This window comes from Micropterus salmoides, unplaced genomic scaffold (assembly GCF_014851395.1).
Source record: "Micropterus salmoides isolate LMB-PRFRI ecotype aquatic unplaced genomic scaffold, ASM1485139v1 Ms_hic_scaffold_18, whole genome shotgun sequence".
In the NCBI taxonomy this organism is placed as follows: Eukaryota; Metazoa; Chordata; class Actinopteri; order Centrarchiformes; family Centrarchidae; genus Micropterus; species Micropterus salmoides.
Window position 1 is genome coordinate 25,240,841 of NW_024040928.1, and position 19,435 is coordinate 25,260,275.

Below are 19,435 nucleotides of genomic sequence, written 5' to 3' on the forward strand. Positions count from 1 at the left end.
AGGCACGGTTCGTGCTCAGGCCCTAATAAAGCGAAAAAAGAAACCCAGTCTCTCACTGTCAGCCGGGCTGTCCCCACAACAAGTAATTAGACAATGAAATGCAGTTTAGTATCTTATAGTGTTTATTAAAAACAGGATCGATGGTGATGTTTGACAGTCACATGAACAGACAGGTGAAGGACAGGTGAGTCTCCTCTCCCACCAGAATCTGACTCCTAATGTCCATGGTGCAATATGGTGATAATGTAGCAGCTGGTGAACAACACAGAAAAGATGATATTTTACTAGTTTAAGGTCTGCTGGTTCCTCTTTTTATCTTTGCCGCTATTTTTATATGAGAACTAAACGAGAAGTGTTTTGATGAGAATGTGGTTAACAGCTGCAGCAGAGCTCTGGAGGTGTTACCCTGTAATGATGACCAGGTAAACATCAGAAACACAAATAGTGAACACCCTGATTCGAGCCTGACTGAACTTCCTTTAATTGCCTGGAGGTAGAAGAAGTCCCCACAATCCCACTTTTCAACACATGTAGTAGGAGGTCAGTTCATGCTGTTTTGTTTATCCAAGTCTGGATGACATCACCGCTTCAGGGTTTTTATGCTGATATGAAACTTTGGTCCTTTAATGATGTCATATTACAGCTACAGTAAGAGGTCATGTGAATCCACTATTGACATTTCTAAACGCAGCCTGAACTGCTGCACTTATGTGTATTTTCTTGGCATTTTAGATGCATTTACATGTTATTTAGACAAACGTTTGAGCGCAGTGCAAACAGGGGTGTTCAACCAGAGGGAAGGTTTATTAAGAGAGGTGAGAGAACAAGTAGTGGTTAGCTGAGCAAAGACGTATGTGTGTGCGTAGGTGTCACTAAACCCTTTTTACTGGGGCACGTGCCTCTGTATTCATATGGGCCCCAGTCAACATCTGGTTACATTTCAAAATATGTTTTATCTATGCTGGTTTACATTGTGAAACATTGCAAGAAAATACTCGAAGGTCAAAGCGATTGTTTACAACGATGAGAGGAAATCTCATCAAGAAGAGGATGGAGAGGGACTATCTTTCTGGGCACAAGAAGAGAAAACAACTCAATGAGAGTGACTTTCAGGAACAGCAGTCAGGTAAACTTGTGTTCTCTCCTCTCAAAGTCTGATGTCAGCAAATAACAGTGATGTTAGGTTATTGTTCAGCTGCAGTGAACCTCTCTTCTCTGTAGGCTTTGCTAACCCAGCTGGGCAGCGCATCTCTTGGTCTGTTTGTGTTCTGATTGCTTGCCAGCCTTTGTGTCTGACCAATGTGAGAGTGAAATTACAATTGATAAAGGCCGACGGGTGTTTATAAACTGCAGCTCGGAAAAGATAACCATGCGTCCATATGTGTGTGCACAAAGAAAAACTTGCTTATTCCAGCAGCAACATTAGTGGGACTAATCCAGACAACACATGGATGTGATGGTACTCCTCATAGGTGCACATCATTTTAAAACAAGAATTATCTGTCTGTCAGCCAAGATGTAGTAACTCTGGACTAATGCAAGATGGAAAGCAATGGATTGACACAGACTATTAAAATGTTGATTAGCGGGGCAGACTGGGCTATATGGATGCATCTCTTAGTAAATAATAAAAATCATGTGTTCAGTCAAGTCAAAGTAGTATTATACATTTGAAAGAGTATTAAAGGAAACCTGTGGGAGCCAGTTTGAATGGGCCTGATGCAGCCGATAACATTTATATCTAGCAAGTATTGCTATCTATAATTTACAGGGGATATGCTAAAGTTTGTTATTAGAGTAGATGCTTGATCATCAGCCAGTACAGCCAGAAGTATGTGTGTGCAGAGGTCAAATTCAAACCAACATAAGATTTTTCTAGAGGAGGTTTATTCCATTCAGGCTTATTACAGAGACATTAAAATATTAAAATTGAACCCATGCACAAAATCTGGATGAAATACCTTTGGAAAGTGTATGAAATGTGTTAATATGCGCTTCACCAGCTTCCCGTATTAACACATTTCATACACTTCCAAAAATGTATGAGGGATGGGAGGGCCCGTGCCCCAGTAGAGTATTATGTTTGGCAACGCCCCTGGGGGTTGATATGAATATGCTAAGATATATAAAGTAAGTACAAGGTTAACATTATGACATTAAATACAGAATCAACAGCTGAAGGTATGATATGAATACAGATCAGATATATACAGTACAGACAGCAGTATAAATGTGTATGGGTATGTGAGAGCATTATTTAAAGACATTAAATAAGAAATGCATGAATAATAAGTTATCTTTCCTTTTAAATAAAGTTCAGATCCAGCTGCTGTCTTCTGAACTGACTGCAGATGAGAAACATTTCACAACTGAGAAAGTTAAAGACATTTTAGAAAACCTGATGTTAATATGAGATCAAAGACTTGAGTATCTTTGTCCAGCGCAGACTGACATAGAAATAACTTGGAACAAAAACACATTTGTCACACTGATAAATAAAAACACTTTCAGTCATCCAAAATCTTAAAATGATCTCATGATTCTGTTGTTTGTCTATCACATGTAAACAGAAGTTGTTGATCAGTGAAGTCTGACTGAGACAGAAGGCTCTCCAACATTTTCATAGTTCACCGTACCATCATCTTCATCTTCATCATTATGCTCCTGTGAAACACAACAACACATGAGATTCATTAGAACGTCCCACATTTTCTCCTAGCTGACGGTAGATGTTTTCAAACTGAACACAGTTTACAGTTGAGTCAGCAGAACGTGAACACACATTTGATGAATCAGTTTCAAACTCACCATGTTTCCATCCATCTGTGTTTTGTTCCCTGAAAAGACAAAAATGGGTCTAGTTTAGTTTCCACAGTGTTTATTTTAACTTCTGGTTTATGAATGTTTCATCTGTGGATGCCCTCACCTTCAGTTCTTCTCCATATGTTGACTGAAACAACAGTTATTATGAGTCCTGATAAACCCACAGGCACAATGATGAACCGCAACAAATCTGAAAATAGACCTTAGAAGTGTTAAATACGTGTTTTGATGATCAGATAGTTTGTAGAGTGTTCTTGCATTTCTCTACATCTCTAATATCTGAATAAACTAAGTGTGTTTTCTAACTTTAAATGTATTTCTGTTCTGTTCAGTCACTACCTTTTGGTTTTGTTTGTTCATTGTTGTTTGTCCCTGCTGATGAAGTTTTCTTCACTTAAATCTTTTGAAAAGAATTTCTACATCCTCACTTGTAAACACAGCAGTTCAAATGTTTTGTAGTGTGTGTGGAGCTCAGAGAATGGGAAAATAAACATAAATGGTCATTAAATATATGAGAGTTTGCCCACGTCATCAAAACATACAAGCATCTACATTTTAACCACCTCACCTGCATTTGTGTATAAATTATGTTTACAACTCTTAAATTTGTTTTATGTTGGATCAGTAAGCTTCTTTGTTTCTCACCTTCTTGTTTTGTTGTTGATCCCATTGTTGTTGTTGTTTGTGCTGCTGTCAATATTGATCTTGTTGTTGTTGCATCCCCATCTGACAGATTAAAAAAACAAAATCCAACAAACTGTAAAATGAGAAAATACCTCATGTTTACAAATGATGTCATCTCAAAACTTTAAATCTCACCTGGTTTCTCACCTGAGGACTGAGGGCTGAAGGGAAACAGCTGCGCTTTTTTAGTGTAACTATCAGTCACGTTACATTTAAACAACTCAGGATGCTTCGACTTCTGATTAAAGTCAGATGTTGTAAATGTCACAGTGGCTGAACAGGAATGCTGTGATCTCTTCATGTCTGTCAAATCATTCTTATTACCCTCATACAGCCACTCCACTGTGTGACTACAGTGTTCATATATCAACACAGAGCAGGTTAACGTCACCTTATCAGCGTCCTGATGTTCAGTCACTGGTGAAGATGGAGATATTGTGAGAGAAAGACAACAAGAGTAAAGTTAACTTCATCACTGTGATCATAATTATTGTAATGTTTCAGTATATTGTTCTAACAAGACAGTTTGAGCTGAAAACATTATGATGTAAATACTCACTGTTAATAACAGACAGATGAACCGCAGAGTCTTCACCTTGTTGTTGTCCTGATCTGAACTGTCTGCAGGTGTAAAGACCAACATCCTCGACTGTGACCTTCTTTATAACCAGAGAACATTTCTCTGTAACACGTCTGTCTGATTTAGCTTTGGCATCGTTGAGAATCTGCCCTTGTTCAAACAGCAGTACCGTTTGTTTCGTTCTTGAATCAGTGAAGATCCATGTAGTACTGTCACACTTACCCTTATCATCTATCACATTTTTACAAGACAGAGTGACTTCATCTTCAACTCTGATTATGAAAGACTGTTGTCCAGTTGCTGCTGTTGAGAAAGAGAGAAAAATAAAACTGTTATATTCACTTAGTATGAACATAATTTTAGATACAGCTGATGTAAATATTACAATATATTATGTAAATATTCACAAAACATGTTCACAAAACTCATGTTGCATACAAAACTTGGCTTTCTCAGTTAAAGGAATAATACTTAAAGGTTCAGTGTGTACATTTTATTGGCACCTAGTTTACTTATTAGTTTACTTTAGATTGTTATGTTTTTTGTCATTATACAAAGTTTGTAGTTCATTAATGCTACACAAACACAAATTAACAGAAAATTAAATGTGTAATGCAATATGGTAAAATATAAAATTTATTAAATTAAATTAAACAATATAAAGTTATTTATATACAAAGGTTAATTACTACTCACATATACACCCAGACCATTCTGCAGTTCATTTAAAATAATTAATAAAGTACAATTAGAAAAAATATTGAAATTTAATAATGTTTAATTATTTAATGTGTGTTTCATGTGTCCTTACCTGGAAACCGAAACACCAGCATCAGAAATAAAGACATTATAATCCATCTGAATTCAACCATCGTGCTTCTCTCTTGGTCTCACGCTCTCAACTGTCAAAGTCTCTAACGTGCTGCTTCTGAAAGTAATACAGCATCTACTTCCTGTGATTAGGATGGAGTCACTTCCTCAAACTGACTTCAGTCTATGTTTTCTCTCCTCTGTTGGCTGTTGAATGTAGGTGTGATATTAGCTTTTATTCTCTCTGAATTTCTTGTGGATAACAAAGAATGAAAAACCTTTAACTTTTATATTTGATGCATTTCACTGACTTTCTTATGGTGTTGATCAGCAACAGAACAGAGGAAGCTTAAGGTGTAAAGATTGTTCATTTTAAAAAAATGTTTGCCATAATACAACTTGTTTACTTCAGATAAGCCAACCACACTGTTTGATATGTTTAAATTAAAGTCAATTAAAATGAGGGACAAAAGTGATGCAAAACTGCTGCAGCTTAAAAAGAAAAAAAACAGTAATACTTAAAGTCACAGCTACATTTTGTTGCAGAAAATACATTTAGATTCAAGATTAAATTACATTAAATTTAGCAGACAGTGTGTTTGTTGATCAGAAACAAAACAGAGAAAGGTAAATTTGTGAAGACAGTTAAATTAAATAAATGTTTGTAATAATCCAAATTGTTTTCTTCAGATAGTGTTTATTGGAAACAGACTAGATCCATGGTGATGTTTGACAGCACACATGAACACTCAGATGAAGAGTCAAACTCCTCTCCCGTTAGAATGGTGAAGAAAACAGATAAGATGATATTGAAGAGTTCTGCTGGCTCCTCATTGTATCTTTGCACTTATTTTTTACCTGAGAGCTGAAGGGGAAGTGTTTTGATGAGAATGTGGTTAACAACAGCAGCAGAGCTCTGGAGGTGTTACCCTCTAATAATAACCAGATAAACATCAGAAGTACAAATAGAAAACAAATTGATGACAATCTAACTGAACTGTCTTTAATTACCTGCAGGTGGAAAAAGTCCCCACAGTCCTGCTTTTGAACATATGTAGTAGCAGGTCAATTCTTGCTGTTTAGAAATGGTTTGTAATAAGGACATTTTAGCAAACTAAAAACTAAAAGAGTTTCTGTTTTAGTCTAATTGACATCACTTTAGGGTTTTCATGCTCTGCATGCTGCAGAGATGAGGCTTTTGCCCTTTAATGATGTTATTTTACAGCTACAGTAAGAGGTCATGTGCATCAACACTTCTGAACGCAGCATGAGCTGCTGCACTTTAGATCATTCCTGCATCATCTTAGATACATTTACATGTTATTTAGACAAATGTTAGAGCACAGTGCAAACAGAGGTGTTGGACCCAATAGAGGAAGGTTTCCTCGAAAGGTGAGAAAACAAGTAGTGGTCAGCTGAGCAGAGGCAGATGTTAGTGGTGTGGTGTGTGTGTGTGTGTGTGTGTTTGAGAGATAGAGAACTATAAAACACACTGTAAGGTTGAATATTGAATTTATTTTAATTTGCAAATGATATTAATTGTCAGCCTTCACAATGTAAATATTGTTGCAGATTCCATTAAGACTCATTAAAGCCAAACACATTGTTTGATATGTTTAAAATGAATGTCTGCGGCAACTTAAAAAAGAACCTGTAAATGTTAAACTCACAGCTACATATGATAATACATATAGACAATACAGAAGGTGTAGATATGAAAACCCTGAGATCTAAAAAAAACTTGAACAAACAGTGTGTAGCAGTTACAGTAGGCAGTGCAGGTGTAAATATAAAATACATAGTGCAGGTGTAGGTACAAGTAATGCTAACATTAAATAAACAGCTTATGGTATGATATGAACACAGATCAGATATATACAGTATGGACAGTAGAATAAATTTGTATGGGTATGTGAAAGCATTATTTAAGTTAAATAAGAAAAAAATATTAATATAATAAGTTAACTATCATGTTAGATGAAGTTAAAATCCAGCTGGGTCACCAGTGTTTTCATTCACCGTACCATCATCTTCAACTTCATCTTCATCATTACACTTCTGTGAAAGAAAACAACACAAAAAGCAAATACTGTACGTGTTCAAACACAGATCAGCTCCAGAGAAAGTGGAGCTTAGTGCCTTGCTCAAGGGAAACAGAGTATAGTCATTGGAACAGATGAGAGCATAACTCATTCACTTTCCTAACAAACACTCTCAAAGCCAGTTCAGAGACTCAAACGTTCATCTTTTCAAATTACAGTCCCACTTCTCTGACTCTCAGGATTCCTCTAATCCACATTTAGCATGAATTAAATTTTAAGATTCGCTCCCTAATGTGCATATAGTGTCCAAAAGCCCCCAGAATGCCCCACATTTTCCTCATAGCTGACAGTTGATCTTTATAAACTGAACCCAGTTCACAGTTGAGTCAGCAGAACCTGAGCTCAGATTTGATTATTTAGTTTCAAACTCACCATGTTTTCATCTATCTGTGTTCTGTTCCCTGAAAAGACAAAAAAGAGCTGAGTTTAGTTTCCGCAGTGAAAATGCAGGTTGTTTTTAAATTCTTGTTTTTAAAAGTTTCATCTGTGGATGCTCTCACCTTTAGCTCTTGCCCATATATTGACTGCAACAACAGTTATTAGGAGTACTGATAAACCCAAAGACACAATGATGAACCGCCACCAACCTGAAATGAGAACTTAGAAGTGTTAAATATAGTCAGATATGTTTTGATGATCAGTGCCTGTATTTGTTAAGATTCTCAAAGTGCCATTTTGTACTTGAGTGCTGAAATGTACTTCTACTTCTACTCAATCTTAAGAATAAAAAACAATTAATCAAATTTCTTAAAGCTAAGAATCACTCTTAAGTGCAATTTATACTCCTGCATCGAATCGACGGTGTAGCCTCATCGTAGCCCCCTACCCTACGGCGTAGCCTGACGTGCACCTCGATCCTCTCCCAGTTATTTAAGACAGCTCTAGAGGTCTCTCAAGCCGTTAGGAGTTGCCAGTAGGGGCTTGTGATGGCATTGAGGAGACAGAGACAGGTGCAAATCTCTCAGGAGAGGAAGAATGTTTCTAAATTATTTGATGATGCAGTTAATAATACATACAGTATTGCTTGGATAGAGCAGGCATCAACTTTGTCAGCGGGTTTGTGAGGAACGTCATCTCAACACTGACTTTATGCAGCAATGTGTTTTCAGCTAAAGTGAAGAAGATGATGACTTTGTTTCTTGGCCGCAGGACAAATGCTGCAATGCCGATGATTTAGGGCCATCAAAACCATCAATAAGCCGAATAGTTATGGAAACAATTTTAGCACTTACAGCTTCACACACTGTCACGCGTTTCATCAACTTCCCAACAACACCCCGTAATCCGACAGAAACACAGTTCATATAGTCGGCAATACAGGAGCGCATTTAATGGCTCTCATATAAAGATAAACCTTTTTTAACTTTTATTTATTAATGTGTAGGCCTATATCATAATGTATTATCTTGAAAAGTCTTTATTGTTGAAACTCCTCTTAGGAATTTCACCATTCAATGTGAATTTATCTGAGAATATTCTTAAGGAAGGAAATTCTATTTAGTGATTGGTCCTTGGTGACATCGTCATCCAAAATCCTATTTGCGGCACAGCAAATTGTCGTAAATCAGCAAAAAGACTTAACATTTAGTCCTACACTTCACTCAAAATCGGACTACGATGCTTGATAGCTAACTTCTAAGCACAGCTTTGAGACAAGAATTTTTTTACTCTTAAGTCAGTTCTTAGCAGTGTTCTTATGAGTAATTCTGATAAGCTTGATAAATAGTGCCCAGAGATTTGTTAGTGTGATCTGTACTGTCTCTATGTATCTAACATTAGTATAAACTAATATAACTCAATTATTGTCATTTGTAGATGCTGTGTTGTTTGTCCCTCCTGTTACTTTCACTGATGTCCATTTATTCACCTTAAAAAAAAAAATTAAAAAAATAAAAATAAAACAAAGAATGATGTGAAAATAAAACCTCAAATCTAAACAAACAGTTTAGTAATTATTTGTGTGTGTTATTTATGTGTAATTATTTACATCAGTTTGAAGTGATTTTAAACAGCTCAGCATATTCTCACCTGGTTTCTCACCTGAGGACTGAGGGCTGAAGGGAAACAGCTGCACTTTTTTAGTGTAACCATCAGTCACGTTACATTTAAACAACTCAGGATGCTTCGACTTCTGATTAAAGTCAGATGTTGTAAATGTCACAGTGGCTGAACAGGAATGCTGTGATCTCCTCATGTCAGTGAGATCATTCTTATTACCCTCATACAGCCACTCCACTGTGTGACTACAGTGTTCATATGTCAACACAGAGCAGGTTAATGTCACCTTATCAGCGTCCTGATGTTCAGTCACTGGTGAAGATGGAGATATTGTGAGAGAAAGACAACAAGAGTAAAGTTAACTTCATCACTGTGATCATAATTATTGTAATGTTTCAGTATATTGTTCTAACAAGACAGTTTGAGCTGAAAACATTATGATGGAAATACTCACTGTTAACAACAGACAGATGAACATGAGAGTCTGGACCTTGTTGTTTTCCTTCTTTATGTGTGAACTGTCTGCAGGAGTAACGACCAACATCCTCGACTGTGACCTTCTTTATAACCAGAGAACAGTTCTCTGTAACACTCAGTCTGTCTGATTTAGCTTTGGCATCGTTGTGAATCTGCCCAAGTTCAATCAGCTCTACTGCTGCTATGTTTATTGAAACAGTGAAGATCCATGTAATATATTCACATTTTTTCTGATCGTCTATCACATTTTCACAAGGCAAAGTGACTTCATCTCCAACTCTGACAGTGAAAGATGATTGTCGCTCAGTTGTTGCTCTTACTAAGATAAAGAGAGGGAAATGTGCTAAATAAACAGAAACATGAAAATGACTGTTATGTTCAGAGTTAGTGTGAAAATTATTATAGATACAACAGAAGTTTGTAAATGTGTCTCGTTTTTGGTTTAAACTCATCATGTTTAACAAAAAACAAAACATGGCAGTAGTCTAAATTTTAACGTCACGTTTCAAAACAAAAAAGTTAAAAGAAGAATATATATTAAAGAAACATTAGTATTGTTATCCCCGCGACCCTGTACACAGGATAAGCGGTTGATGATGGATGGATGGATAGTATTGTTATTGCAGTACAGTAAGTGTTACATATTTATTGTGTGTATATTGTATCCTTACCTGGAAACCGAAACACCAGCATCAGAAATAAAGACATTATAATCCATCTGAATTCAACCATCGTGCTTCTCTCTTGGTCTCACGCTCCCAACTGTCAAAGTCTCTTACGTGCTGCTTCTGAAAGTAATACAGCATCTACTTCCTGTGATTAGGAAGTGTGATGTATCCATGTCTTTGTTATCTTCATCCACATCTTTACCGTCATACAGCCATTTCACTGTGTGTTCACATTGTCCAGATGTCGACACAGAGCAGGTTAACGTCACAGTTCTCTGTAACACTAAGTCTGTCTGATTTAGCTTCGGCGTTTACGATAGTCTGACCAAATTTAACTGCTGCTGTGTTTCCTGAACCCCTGAATGCCCATGTAGCATCAACACATTCTTGCTGACTAACATTTTCACAAGGCAAAGTGACGTCATCTCCAACTCTGACACTGAAGGAGGGGGGAGGTGTTTCAGCTGCTGCTGTTGAGAAAATGATGAAAAATAAAGTGAAATAAGAAAGTGTTCACAGGTCGAGATGAATATTTCTTTATCCTTAGTTTCCAAGTTCACTAAAGTCACTATGTAGAAAGCAGACAACAGATTTAGTTTTCTTAGTTAAAATTTAGCTAATAAAGCACCTTTAGCAATAATGTTCATTTATATATGTATATATGTATTCTTACCTGTAAACTGAATCACCGCTTTAAGAAATAATCCATTTAAACTAAACAATTGTGATTCTCTTGTTCTCGTGCTCAGAGCTGTCTGAGTTTCTAATATAGCACTTTAGTATAGAGAGACGCTGCTCCTTCCTGTGATTAAGATGACCTCCTCATTTTGACTGTTAGACTGTTTTCGTCTCTTTGAATTTCTTCTTATCCTTTCACAGTGTATTTGTCACAATGACACGTTTCACCTCCTGAAAAGAAAAAGAGGAAGAAGTTGAAGGTGTGAAGATCGTTTGTTAAGATAAATGTTTGCAATAATGCAACTTGATGTTTAACAGCACACATGAACAGACAGGTGAAGGAAAACAATATGGTGATACTGTAGCAGTATGAAAAGGCAGTGGTGAATGACCTGAGAAAGTGATTCAAGAGAAAGTCAAAACAATAAGGGGGATTAAACATACTATCTGCTAGAACTCTGACATTTAGATTTATATATAACAGCGTTATCATGGAAATATTGCCAGGTTCAAAACCAGTGTCTTCTAAATCCTGTCAAAGATGTTGCCACTGTAGATGATCTAATGCTTTTCTAGTAATGAAAAAGCACATGGTGTGAAAAACCGGCTGCAGTGGAATAGGATCAGTGACTAAACTGAGTGTTGGAAAATAAGCAGAGAAGAAGAAGAATTACCTGATTCTGCATTTTAAAACAAAATTTCAGCCACTTTGATCAGTTCTGCAAATACTACTTTAAACCAACATAGTGCTGCATCAAGCAAACCAGATAAAAACTAGAGTAGTGTACACTGTCTTCTGTCCCACGTGCATTTCTGATGACGTGTTTGACCTCCTGAACAAAAGAAGCGCACTGAGGAAGTTGAATGTGTGAAGATTGTAAGTAAAGACAAATGTTTGCAACAACGTAGCAACTATTGTGTTCTGTAGACTGTGTTTATTGTGTGTTGTGATGTGTGTTTATTAATCAGCACACCATGTCCACTAACCAAAACCACAATACACTTCCTTTCCACTATTTCACGATTAAAGTTCTTCCTGTTTACAGCCATGATCTCATCTTTTAATGCTTTTTAAAGATTCTGTGGCACACGCTATCAACATCTTAAGACCTAACACTCATTAGAAATTAAACCAGGTTAACGATTGAGCTGGTATAAATTTCTTAAATAAAGTAATGAATAATATTACAGTCATTGCTGTTAGCTGGGTATGTTATGAGGTAACTCTTGTGGTCTAGATTCCTCACATTTTTGATAGACCTCTGTCGTCTCTCCCCTGTGATTGGTCCGCTGTGGCTGTCACTGTTGCATTAGAGGAGAAAAGCAGGCATCTGCTCCCCTTTTACTTTCCTGTAATTTGTCAGCAATATAGCTGTGAAGTTAGAGATAGGTTTATTGATTTGATGTCACCCGAAACCTTTTTAATTTGTTCGTCTACCCACTAGTCACCCAGTAGTTTTTTCACTCACCTACACATCCAAAACCACAACACTTCTTTTCCATCTGTTTATAACCATGATCTCATCATACAATGCTTTTGAACATAATAAAAAATGATTGACAGACATGATAGCTACCTACTAGCTTCTACTTTAGTGCAGTGGCTAGTGAAGTATTTCATTGAATGATTTCTTGGCAGGGTTTTCTGTATCATACTAATTATTTTTTCGTCCATTTGGCTGCGCCCATAAAAGTCTTAACCCTAACCCAAAATTTGAACTTTTCGAGCATTTGCCACATCGCAGACATCTGGGCTATCTGCATGCATGATAAAAACGCCACAACAAGTTGACTGACAGTGTTTCATATCTGAACTCGACCCAACACGCCCACAACGTTATGCAAATGAGCCCATCCAGCCCAGAGCCTCATGCTCACGATCAAACTGTAGGACTAGGCAGTACTGATCAAATATGAATAAAGATTCTGTTAGTGTATTACCTGTATATCACCTCAAATGTTATCTGAAACACATTTTAGTGTACTGTTTAGCTTCCTAGTTTCTGACCCGGCCGCCAAGTTGAAAACAAAAGCCTCATGAAGTCACATCTTCTTGTATTTAACAGCTCTGCTTAAATAAATAGAAATTAACACAACAACAGTTAAACTTACCTAAAGACTAAACTAAACTAAAGTGTGTCTGTGCAGAAATTAACAAAAACTATTAGCTGTGTGTCATCAACTGGCTCCTTTGCGTTGAAAGGAGCCAGTTGAGGTGGTTTGGGCATCTGGTAAGGATGCCTCCTGGACGCCTCCCTAGGGAGGTGTTCCAGGCACGTCCAGCTGGGAGGAGGCCTCGGGGAAGACCCAGGACTAGGTGGAGAGATTATATCTCCACACTGGCCTGGGAACGCCTCGGGATCCCCCAGTCAGAGCTGGTTAATGTGGCTCGGGAAAGAGAAGTTTGGGGTTCCCTGCTGGAGCTGCTCCCTCCGCGACCCGATCCCGGATAAGCGGATGAAGATGGATGGATGGATGGATGGATGGATGTGTGTCATCATTTATCTGTTTGCTGATACAATGTGAATGGAATGAGTGAAAGGTTAAAAGTTCAACAAACTAAAGGATTTATTAAGTCTATAAAGAAAACTAAGCTGGGTGCAGGAGGGTTAGCAACATTTAAATCAGTGTGGCAGCAGGTGCAACCAATACAAACACAAAGCACAAAAAATTCTACTGACTCAAAAGGTGTTAAACCAAACACAATTTATGATACACAGAAAATGGTAGACATAGGTAATGAAAGACATTCAACAAACAGCAATATTCACCTAAATGGTAGACAACGAGGGTAACAAAGAATGTTTAACCTTGCAAGGTGGATTCATTCCCTCATGGAAATTCTCAATAATCAGGTCTGTGCCAAAAAAAAGTCAGGCGCAAGTCAGGCGCAAGTCAGGCGCAAGTCAGCCAATTGTTTTTTGGCCTATTGCAGTAAAGGATGTAAAACCACGGAGGGAGTTCTGGCCAGTCACTCCACTGTGTCTGCTATGCTAGATCCACTCATGCAAAAAGAGCCAGAGGCACAGACAATGCAGTGATGACTCTGCTTAATACAGTTACGAAACCGGTAATACATCCTAAAATCAATTAATTAATCTTGTTCTCTACCATCAGACCCACTTAGCATTACTTCTTCATCCAGCTAGTCACCAGTCTCCAATGTCATCCACCTTTCATTCCTGTCCAATGTCTTTCTAATGAGCACAACGACACCACGCGGATCATACATGTAACATACTCGAAAACTCACCAAAATTTGCAAACATGTCAGAACCGGTGAAAAATTTCGTATTTTATCGGTTTCGCGCATGGGCGTGGCAAAATGACTCGCTAGCGCCACCTAGAAAATTGGAAAAAATTAGCCCCTCGTTCACGTTCAACCTACATGCATGACATTTTCTGGGGACATGTATCATATCAAGACGCACAAAAAAGCCTCAAGAACCCATACCCTAAAGTCAACAGGAAGTCGGCCATTTTGAATTTTACGTCAAATTTTGGATGATTTACACACTTCGTACTTTAACGAACTCCTCCTAGGGACTTAGTCCGACCGACTTCAAAGTTCTGTTGTGCCTTCTAAAGGCATTGAAGATGAAAAGTTGTGCTATTTGCGAGTTTTCGTCAATGGGCGTGTCCGTGGCGTGGCGTCAAAGATCAAGTCTTCGCCATGACACAGGAAGTTGTTGTAACTTCAGTGTATATGCTCACATCTGCACCAAACTGTACATGTAGGATGAGAGTCCCGCCCTGAACACATGTACATGCTGACATTCACCCACAGTCATAGCGCCACCTGTACGTGTATCTTGTCCAGACGCACAAAAAAGCCTCTTGGAGCGCTGCCCTAAAATCAACAGGAAGTCGGCCATTTTGAATTTTACGTCAAATTTTGGATGATTTACACATTTCGTACTTTAACGAACTCCTCCTAGGGATTTAGTCCGACCGACTTCAAATTTCTGCTTGTTGTAATTTCAGTGTACATGCTCACATCTGAACCAAACTTTACGTGCTTGATAACTCTCCCACCCCGCTATGGAGGACCGATCCTGACACAGTCAGAAATAAATACAGAAATAAATAAATGCTCAATAAATAAATAAGCATCCAATTAAATACACAAAAAAATAAAGTAAATAAATAAATGTAGGTAGTAATTAAATTATACAAGGAGACATATATGTATATATTTTAATTAGTGCCTTTAATACGCCTTTAATAGTGCCTTTAATAGTATTATTATATATAATATAATAATAATACCTTTACTTATTCACCTTTGTTATAATTACCTTATTTGTTTATTCAACTTTATTTATTACTAATTTTTTAAATGTATTTATTTATGTGTGTGTTTTAATATTTTTGTCTGTTTTATTCTTCCTTTGTATTTTTTTACCTTATTTATTTTCACCCATGGCATTTATTTCTGCCTGTCCTTTTTAAATTTCTGTATGCATTTCTGCCTCATTATGCAAATGAGGAGGGGCTGTGTCTCAAGGGGTCATCTTCTCTGCTATTGGTGGACCAGTCAGACAGGAGAGCTCCTACTCTGCCTGCAGACATCAACGATCTTGCCCCTCACACAGTCAGATGGCTTCCTTCAGTGCGCTGAGGTGTTTAACAACTCTGAAGACAATACTACCAGCAATGTCTTCCTTCTCTTTTCACGTAGACGCTCCGACAGACAGTGCTTTCAGTTTGCTGCATGCATGGACACAGAACTGCGGTATAGAGAGAAGCACACGGTCAGCTGGCTGCAGCTAAATCTGGAGTGCACTCGTATTCAATTCTGTATGGTAAATTCAGTTTTAACGGAGCAGAGCGAGCTGACAGGCAGAGTTAGAGACTTTTTCTGTCCGTTTCTCTCTTTACAAAGACGCATGTTGCAGTCAGAGTCTTCTCTGAGATGCGAGCACGACATACAACACAATTTATCAAATTACACAACGGATATACAGTATGAAAATAAGATTGATTGGATTATACTCACAGGAAGTATAAAACCTGTTACATGTGTCTATTAAAAGTAAAGTAACACAAAAATGTCAGGGAAATTACTTTACTTAGATTTAAGTACTGCAGTTGTACATTTGAAATACCTTCCTACCTTTCTGATAGGAAGCCTTCTTGAGGTGGTATAAAACATTTCTTCTTATATTCTGATTTGAGTTGTGGACAACTATGACCACATGAATTTAAAAAATTTAACATTTCACTGCCCAAGTCAGCTATAACACAAGTCTTGTTCATCAGACTACATGCTGTACAGTATTTGTGGACAGATTTTGTCCCAGGATTTATTATGCATTTCTTCTTCTTCGTTGTATGATTTAGAATAATAAGGTGAGAAATGGGTCTGTTCTGAGTTCATCCTGCACTGCAGCAGCTAATAAAGTCCATTTAATCCCAAAAACGCTTTTCTTTTAGGCAGGCTGGAGCAGAAAACAACTCACCTATCTCAAGTTGTACAGTAATGTCACATGTGTATGAAGGTGGATCAAACAAGCTAATCTTAAATGTCAAAGTAGAGAGGAGCCTAGTAGGCCTATTTATTTTCATTCATTACACAATATGAATAAGCTATGCAGACAGTTGTAAAGAAAGAACATCTTTTTCTTCTGTTCTCTACTTGTTATAGTTACACAGTATTAGGGGTGTGGGCTGTATTAAAAGTATCCACTGTTCTCCCATGCTCTAACACACAGTAACGATGAAATGTGTGCTGTTCTCACATTCTTCCTCTGTATGTACACATAAACAACAAGGCAGGGAAATATAAAAGGAATTTATTTTATTGTTTGGGTACATTATTGTTCAGTGCACATGCTCACATCTGAAATAAACTTTACGTGCTTGATAACTGTCCCACCCCGCAGACATCTACACACCAATACCGATTTATATTCATAGCGGCAAGTGCTATGTAGCTCCACATAGGGGACACAGGAAGTGACATATAACACCTTCATGCGGTGTCGGAACCGCGTAACAAATTCACAGCCGCACCGGCAGAGCTCCAGAATGTGCAACTCGGCCGGCTCACACGCGGACGCGCTACAAGTGCGAGGGCCCGCCCAACGCTGCTTGCAGCTTTAATTAGAGTTAGATTTCTACACACCAAGCTTCCTTGAATGAGGTTACTTATTAAATGTTGCATTTAATAAGTAACCATATTGTTTGGTTACTTGATGTTAGTATAGAGGCTGCTGAGGTTAGCGTAGAGGCTGCTGGGATCAGCAATGGCTCCAGCTGAAGAAGAGGGAGCTTCCACTTTGTAGTACTTCACTTCATCACCTTCATCATCACTCCAAACCTGGAAGGAAAGAGAAGAACATTTCATTTGAAGCTCGCTTTTAGTTTTGGACCACAGAGACTGTCTGCCTGACTGACATCAGAATCATAATAAATATATATCAACTTTAATTATAAAATAGATTCTTCAATCACTAACATCACCACCACAAACAATCAGGCAGCTTACCTGGGCTTTGCTTTTGTATCTGATGGAGGCGTAGGAAACACAGTCTTTAGGATCAGCCTGCACAAAGAAAACAAAATGGCTGCTCAGTAACAGTTCATACTGACTCAATCTAACACCTATTTAATCTCTGTTTAAACTCTACTGGCATCATAGTTCCTTCCTCTTCTCTCTTGCAGGAGCAAAAAAGATTCAGGAGTCAAAAATTCAATAAGCAAACATAACCATGAGTGTAACTGTGTACTGTTTGCAGGGGTAGGCGGTAATCTGGCCTGGTAGGCCGGCGCATCTTTGGGGCCGGTGTAATTAAGATTTTTAATTTATATAACAGCCATTGGGTAAATTTCTACACTGTCCAATCACATCTCTTACTATTCTCTCTTACTCTTACTACTACTCTGTTTCTTGCGTTGAAGGAAAAAAAAAGAAAATATATAGGCCTATATATATCTTGAGATGGAAGCTGCCAAATGTGCGAAAATAACCGATATGTTTGTGCTGCAGCTTCAACATCAGGTAGTGCAGGCTCAGGCACTTGAAAGAGTGAAGTGACAAAGACACTGTGACAGGGCCGAGGGACAGAGCAGGAGGAGAGTGGAGGTGAAGCGGTAAGCATGGAGTAGCAGGGAGGGAGCAGGGAGGTAGGGTCATAGTGTCATTTACACTGAGGACGTGACTTTTTGAAATGACTGATGTTGTCCCTGTCACTTTTTGAAAGCATTTGTAAAATATTTTCTAAGAAGCAGCTTACAGTAAGAAATACCCTTGGGTAGGGTGTGTGCCATGCAGTAGCGACAATGATGATAATTACTTCAATTAAGGTCAATGATTATAAGATAATCATAACGCTATCATAAAGTGAGATCATCACCTAGGCTACTGCTGGTGATCACTCACTGTCAACCAGCGCAGCATAAACTATTTGACATTGTATAGTTTCTTAATGCTGTCTTAACTTGACTAACTGTCCTAATGGCTGAGGTGAGGTTAATTTTGTCAGCATTGCGTTGGCTAATCCCACGCTTCTGTGAAAATGACTTGTAGGCTACCCCGATTTTTTGTCCCAGTCCAGCCCTGACTGACTGTAGGATGTGATCTAACCATGTCCTGACTGACGGCCCAGACTGAGTCACTACAGAGTTTAAGCTCAGTCCCTGCAAAATACAGGTTAGTTCCTGATGCCAAGATATAACACAAGCAACAACTTTGCAAAGCAATGCAACAAATCTGTGCACATAAAGAAGAAGAATTTTAAGGATGACTGGAGAAACATCTTGAACATCTGTGAATGTAATCCAATACAACAGTCCCACAACAAATGCTACCAATATAAGTCTTGGTTGATTTCACACTGAGTCAAAGAGGAGCTGACATAATGAAGTACCATTAGTAATGTTAATGAGCTTTAGTAACGTTTTAATTTTAGTGTGTGTTTCATGTGTCCTTACCTGGAAACCTAAACACCAGCATCAGAAATAAAGACATTATAATCCATCTGAATTCAACCATCGTGCTTCACTGTCAAAGTCTCTAACGTGCTGCTTTTTAAAAGTAATACAGCATCTACTTCCTGTGATTAGGAAGGAGTCACTTCCTCAAACTGACTTCAGTCTGTGTTTTCTCTCCTCTGTTGGCGGTTGAATTTACGTGTTAAATTAGCTTTTATTGTCACTGAATTTCAGAGGCTGTTTGTGGTGTTGTACTTACTCACTTACTTTATATACAGCAAAGTCAGTATTTTTTTTCAGGCACAGAACTACAGAGTTAATAGCAAATAACAAAAAACACAATTTACAAAATTACAATTGTATAAATATTTGATTTTAAAACTCACAATGTTTCCATATATCTGTGTTTTGTTCCCTGAAAAGATAAAAAAAAGGGTAAAGTTTAGTTTCCACAATAAAAATCCAGATATATCAAAACTCTGTGGATGATCTCACCTTTAGTTTTTTTCCATCTGAAAACAAGCACACCAATTATTAAGAGAGCTGCAACACCCACAGACACAATGATGAGCCACCACCAACCTGAAAAGAGAACTTAGAAGTGTTATATATATAATATAGTTTGATGATCAGATGTCTGTTTTTGTCTAATATCTAAATTAACAAAGTGCATTTTTTAA

At 37.8% G+C, this 19,435-nt stretch overlaps 1 protein-coding gene across 1 annotated transcript; it reads right to left on the bottom strand.

The window, feature by feature from the left end:
• Window positions 1-3,371: 3,371 nt before the first annotated feature.
• Window positions 3,372-18,826, bottom strand: LOC119909490. The gene is made up of 5 exons (XM_038727736.1): window positions 18,756-18,826; window positions 4,067-4,390; window positions 3,655-3,924; window positions 3,469-3,549; window positions 3,372-3,391 (listed from the first exon to the last, which is right to left on the bottom strand). The coding sequence occupies exons 1-5, from the start codon at window positions 18,814-18,816 to the stop codon at window positions 3,372-3,374; spliced, it is 756 nt and encodes a 251-aa protein (XP_038583664.1). The 5' UTR covers window positions 18,817-18,826.
• Window positions 18,827-19,435: the final 609 nt, after the last annotated feature.

What these genes read in the sequence shown, in the direction of transcription:
- LOC119909490 (XM_038727736.1), bottom strand. Translation starts at nt 18,816, where the DNA reads ATGGTTGAATTCAGATGGATTATAATGTCTTTATTTCTGATGCTGGTG. An exon ending in TCATCTGTCTGTTATTAACA is followed by an intron (nt 3,925 to 4,066) that starts GTGAGTATTTAC and finishes CATCTTCACCAG; the next exon opens with TGACTGAACATCAGGACGCT. An exon ending in CTTCAGCCCTCAGTCCTCAG is followed by an intron (nt 3,550 to 3,654) that starts GTGAGAAACCAG and finishes TTAATCTGTCAG; the next exon opens with ATGGGGATGCAACAACAACA.